Source organism: Mauremys reevesii, linkage group 19, assembly GCF_016161935.1.
Source record: "Mauremys reevesii isolate NIE-2019 linkage group 19, ASM1616193v1, whole genome shotgun sequence".
In the NCBI taxonomy this organism is placed as follows: Eukaryota; Metazoa; Chordata; order Testudines; family Geoemydidae; genus Mauremys; species Mauremys reevesii.
Window position 1 is genome coordinate 5,280,114 of NC_052641.1, and position 6,000 is coordinate 5,286,113.

The window sequence follows — 6,000 nt, forward strand, 5'->3', positions numbered from 1 at the left end:
AACATACTGATAAGCTCCTCTCTGCTGTAAGCAAGAGAAAAAGTCCGTCATCGGTTCAGCAGGGACAGCCTGAATCTAGAAACACTTTGGTATAGAGACCCACTGGTAATCCTAGGTTCAGGAATATATCTGTACCTGCCATACTCTGGGCAAGTGCCTCCTGGTTGGGTCACTCGCAGAGGAGAAATTCTGGCCTTGTTGTTCCTGTTCCTTGGGTAGAAGGAATGATCCTGACAAGTTTCTTTCTTCTTTCTGTTTTTCTGCAGCATCTGCAAGTGGTTCAGTAGCAAACAGTGCGATCCCGGAGAAGGAGCGGCAGAACATTGCTGAAAGGCTGCTGCGGGTGATGTGCACCGACCTCGGAGCTTTGAGTGTGGTGAGCGGGAAGGAATTCATCAAGCTGGCACAGACCTTGGTGGATAGTGGTGCTCGCTACGGTGCTTTCTCTGTCACAGAAATCCTTGGCAACTTCAACACACTGGCGCTGAAGCATTTGCCTCGGATGTACAACCAAGTGAAAGTGAAAGTCACTTGTGCCCTGGGCAGCAATGCCTGCCTAGGCATAGGTGTCACTTGCCACTCTCAGAGCGTTGGCCCTGATTCCTGCTACATCCTGACAGCTTATCAGGTTGAAGGCAACCACATCAAGAGTTATGTCCTGGGAATTAAGGGGGTGGACATCCGAGATAATGGTGATTTTATCCACCACTGGGTGCAGAACGTGATGTCTGAGTTTGTGATGTCGGAAATCAGGACAGTGTACGTCACAGACTGCAAAGTCAACTCCTCTGCGTTCTCCAAGGCAGGCATGTGCTTGCGTTGTTCGGCCTGTGCCTTGAACTCAGTCGTGCAGAGTGTGTTGAGTAAGCGAACACTACAGGCTCGCAACATGCACGAAGTCATCGAGCTCCTGAATGTCTGTGAAGATTTGGCAGGATCCACGGGCCTCTCAAAGGAGACCTTTGGCTCTCTGGAGGAGACGTCTCCCCCACCATGCTGGAACTCAGTGACTGACTCCCTCCTGCTTGTCCATGAGCGTTATGAGCAGATATGTGAGTTCTACAGCAGAGCCAAGAAGATGAACCTCATCCAAAACCTGAACAAGCATCTTCTCAGCAACCTGGCGGCCATTTTGGCCCCAGTGAAACAAGCAGTTATTGAACTGAGCAATGAGAGCCGGCCCACCCTGCAGCTGGTACTGCCCACCTACGTGAAACTGGAGAAACTGTTCACTTCCAAAGCCAATGACGCTGGCATAGTCAGCAAGCTTTGCCACCTCTTCCTGGAGGCACTGAAGGAGAACTTCAAAGTTCACTCTGCACACAAAGTAGCCATGATCTTGGACCCTCAGCAGAAGCTGCGGCCAGTCCCACCATACCAGCATGAAGAGATCATTGGCAAGGTCTGTGAATTGATCAATGAAGTGAAAGAGTCCTGGGCAGAAGAACCAGAATTTGAACCTTCTACCAAGAAACCACGGGCAGCAGGTGAGGCCCCGCCACCTCAGGAAGAAGAGCAGTTTGGGAAAAATGAAGTCTACGATTATTTGCAAGAACCCCTCTTCCAGGCCACCCCTGATCTATTTCAGTACTGGTCGTGTGTTACCCAAAAGCATACGAAACTAGCCAAGTTGGCCTTTTGGCTCTTAGCAGTGCCTGCTGTCGGTGCCAGAAGTGAATGTGTAAATATGTGTGAGCAGGCCCTCTTAATCAAAAGGAGGCGGCTGCTCAGTCCAGAAGACATGAACAAACTCATGTTTTTGAAGTCCAACATGCTTTAAAACTGTCTTTTAATTAAGAAAAAAAATTAAAACACTGTTCCAAACAAAGAAAAGAATTTAAGTTCTAAACACTGTGGACCTCATTATGAAAGCCCCTGGAAACCAAGTGCTTATATATGTGTGTGTATGATTTTATATGTGTGTGTATGTGTGTGTGTATACACACACACACACACACACACATATATATATATATAAAATATAATAAAAAAATAAGTTTCAGAGGGAAGCCGAGCCCGTATCAGACACAGCCCTCTGCCAGGAACGTGCTCCTTTCCATTAGCTAGCATGTGGACTTGACAGACTTTCTAATGTTTTCAAGTGGGCACACCAATGGGAGGCTGACATTCTAAAATCTTCAGGCAGCTGCGATCTAAAGTGACTTGAAGTTTATTTTATTTCTCCTCCACCCCCACCCCCCTCTTGTCCCCTGGGCCACCTTGCCATGGATAATCAAACAACATTGACTAGACCGGTTCTCCACTGGGCTTTGCTCCTCTGAAGAACTGTACACCTTGAGGGCATTCGTTTGTAGCCTTCTTAACATATGTTGCGTGTTATGAAGGCCGCTGTGTTTTACAAGCACTAGTATCTCTAGAAATCAGGAAGGGAGACTTTAAGGAAACACATTTTTTTGCATTTTAATATAAGAAAAAAAAATTATACTCTTCTGTCTCCACTCCCATTTTTGAGTTTAATGTTTTAGCTAGTGATTTTACCTTTTCGAGTTTGATTTAGAACTGAGAGAAATTATTATGGCAAAGAGTGTCTGTAACTGTTATGTTTTATAGAATTTTTTTTGACAAGATCAACTTTTTTCTGAAGTCCCACTGTAAACTAGCTCATCTCACCTGTGCATCTTCTATAGCAGTGGTTCTTAAACTTGTTCATAGAGTAGAACAGATCTTCACGGAGGGATTGTCATGTCAATACCTCCTGTCCCATTGAGGACCAACAACATCCCTGTGGGAAATGCTGCAATTGCTTAAATGGAAAAGTAACATTAGCAAAGTAATGTCTTTTTAGTGTCTTTCAATACACTTTAACAGCTAGCTTGGTATGACTGGACAGGTCTCTGTGGACCACCAGCAAGTGATCCACAGGCCACCAGTGATCCACAGGCTTCAGTTTGAGAACCTCTGCTATACAGCATTTTTGTAAGCCTTCCCCATACACGTGTCAAAACAATCTTCACATGGTCAAGAACAAACCAAGGTGTATGATATATCAGGGGAGCAGAGGTCATCAGTTTTCAAAATGTAGGGTTTGAAGGAAGCTAAGATAAGCGTATGGGCTTCTGAATGTATGTGCTCCCACTTGGTAACTTCTCGCGTTATTCTGAATGGTTTCCTCTGCTAGCACGAATGTCTTTTAAATACCTATAGTGCATTACACTACTTGATACACTGCTGAATCATTCTGGCTGGTAAGGTCCTGTGACCTTAACTTCATGTTCACTGGCTCTTCAGACATATAGCCCATTCCCACCTGCAGTATAGGAGATCGTCATAAAACCCAAGTATCATGAGTCATTTCTGCTGGCAGCACAGGCGAGCTCTTTAACGGTATGTCTGTACTGCAAAAAAACCCACTCAGCTGACTTGGGCTCGCAGAGCTTGCGCTACAGGGCTAAAAATAGCAGTGTAGATGTTCCACTTTGGGCTGGAGCCCAGACTCTGAGACCTCCTCCACTCGCCGAGTCTCCAGTCCAAGCAGGAACATCTACACTACTATTTTTAGTCCCGAGGTGTGAACCCGAGTCACTTGACCGGGCTCTGAGACTCACTGCTGCTGGAGCTTTTTTTGCAGTGTAGACAAATCCTGAATGTTTGCACACAAAGTTGAGTGGCGTCACACCTGACCTCTTAGATCTGGTGTTCTTGGACAAACTGAATTCTCCACCAAAGGGATTTGGATCCCAATGGCAAAATTAAGTAAATTCCTTTCTTGATGCATCCTCTCACACTTCAAGCAGTTTGCTCCCTAGTTCGAATCACTGGTGACGAGACCAGTCTTACAGATTTATGTGCCCAGATGAGTCTCTAGAGCAGTTCAGTTGGTAACACTATCAACTCTGAACTGAAAGGTTGTGGGTTGAAGTCCGTGAGCAGGATGTGGGTCTGTGCTGCATGCCGACAATGTACTGCTGGGGACAAAGGAGCTGCTGCACACTTAGAGGTACCATCCACTGAACAGACATTAAGCCAAGATTCCTTCTGCCCATCTCTGGCTGCGGTGACAATTAAAGATCCCAAGACACTTGTTAGAAATGGAGGATAAAGCCCAGAGTCCTGGCCGATAAATCTCTCTCCTAGTGGAACAAGTTCTAACGCCCCATGTGAGCACACATCGGTTGCTGTTTGCTTGCAGTCACTTGCACTCCCAGTATCTAACACTTCCCCTCCAGACACCTAGATTATGAAAGGCACTGAATGAGGTTCTCTGTGGCCTGTATTGCTCAGAGCTGGGTGACAATAGTGACCCCTACTTGTTCCAGGCACATCTAAGGACAGCCCTGGGTATGCAGATATCTTTCCCAACAGATCGCTGCCCCTTCCCGGCTAGGGAGCAGCACCTCGTGCAGACTGAATAGGCTGAAGATTGTGTTGGCTTCCTGCCCATGACACCAATGCAAAATCATCCATCTTCTAAATGCAATTGTGAGTGTGGTTGTGGAGGTCTTTATTCTAACAATGTTTCTAGTAAGCACAGCTCCAGTGGTGCAGGAATAATACCATTTAAAGAGAACACTCAAGAGCAGGAGACACCCCAAAAATGTATCTTCTTGTGCAATGGACTTTGCAAACAGAGATATTTCTTTGTGGGATTTCTTTCCCCTTCAGAACAAGGGTTTTGCTGTTTATTTCCTCCTATATGAGTGCTACCTGCTCAGCCATTTTGAGCAGCCCTACAATAATAAATCTGTTTGCACATGCAATGCAGGAGAAAAGTTTAATAAACAGAATTGAAATTTCAAGCTACTAAGGAGAAAAAGGGGGAGAGAAACCCTGCCTGTGAAAACTGAGAAACCTTTGTGACATGCTTTAGTGACCACTGGGAGAAAATAGGGATGCTTACACAATAAAACCTTCACCGAGTTCAGAACCCAAAGCAGGAGCGGCTTTCCAGTCTTTTGCAAACAGTGTGCGTGATGCACCTTGACAGTCAAAACTCCTGACAGGATTTTAGTTCATTCTCCTAGAGTCAGTACATTACATTACATCTTAGTAAGTCCTTTCAAAGGAGCTGAAGGGAGTTAGACCACACAACTCCCATTGAAATTCAATTCCAGTTCAGTGGGAGATGAGCATCCGATTCCCCTACCTTTCCTTCAAAATCCCAACCTTAATCAAGAACATGTTTGCTATTGGACAGGGTTAGTAGTTTTGTGGGACGGGTGAGAGGAGTTGTCCCAGCCTGGGGACAGTGTGATTGTTCTTCTTTCTTATATATCTGGAATGCACTGTGTGAACAGAGGGGACTTGACAGAGAGTCGAAGCCCTGACATAGTGAATGAGACAGAATTGCAACCATTTTGGCATCTATTTAATATGCAGACTGGTGTTAACATCGGATTTGAGAATCAGTCTTGGAGCTTTCTTGGCGGAAGGATCAGAGAGAGAAGCTGACTAGACTTCTCGCCTTATCCGAACTGGGAATGCCTCCAACACAGTTACCGCCCTACTGCTGTGGATGTCAAACCTGTGACTGCAGTGGAGTCTGATAGGTGAGAACCTCGCCAGTATTTATAAACTCAGCCTGGCTTCTGGAGAAACCTAGCAGTCTAGAAAATCTATGAGCTTACATGAAATTAACAATTACCCGTTCCCTACCAAGAGAATGGAAGAGTCCACAGCTTCTAATAAGGAGGATAAACATGTAACAGGCACCGGGTACTTCACTTGCGAGCACCCATTAGTGCTTTGTGCTGCCCACAGGATGATAGTAGCCTATGATGAGCTGTCCCTCGACTGTCCCTATCCACTTCTTATTTACTTCTGTCAGTTATAAGCAGAGAACGGTGTCAGCAGCGCACAGATTTCCTTTATTTGCAAAGGGTTTTCTGATGATTCTCCTCCTTCCTGGCCCCAGTTACTCAGATAGTAGCTCATTCCAGACAGTGCAGATAATTTGCAAAGGTTTTGAATTCAGGAAATCTTTACCATTGATTTACCAAGTTCTCTATTTTGTTGTTGCTGTTTGTTAAGTTTGGCTCAGTT

The 6,000-nt window shown here is 45.4% G+C and overlaps 1 protein-coding gene across 16 annotated transcripts in view; it reads left to right on the plus strand.

Moving 5' to 3' along the window:
* The window catches only part of ZNF618 (zinc finger protein 618), a 268,840-nt gene extending 266,920 nt beyond the window's left edge, over positions 1-1,920 (plus strand). For 11 of the 16 annotated variants that reach the window (XM_039506113.1, XM_039506105.1, XM_039506106.1 and 8 more), the window contains one exon: positions 267-1,920. In XM_039506113.1, coding sequence (XP_039362047.1) covers positions 267-1,780 — 1,514 coding nt within the window. In that variant the 3' untranslated portion in view covers positions 1,781-1,920. The remainder of the gene's footprint in view (positions 1-266) is intronic. The other 5 variants (XM_039506112.1, XM_039506109.1, XM_039506110.1 and 2 more) reach the window with 2 other exon arrangements.
* The last annotated feature ends 4,080 nt before the right edge of the window (positions 1,921-6,000 follow it).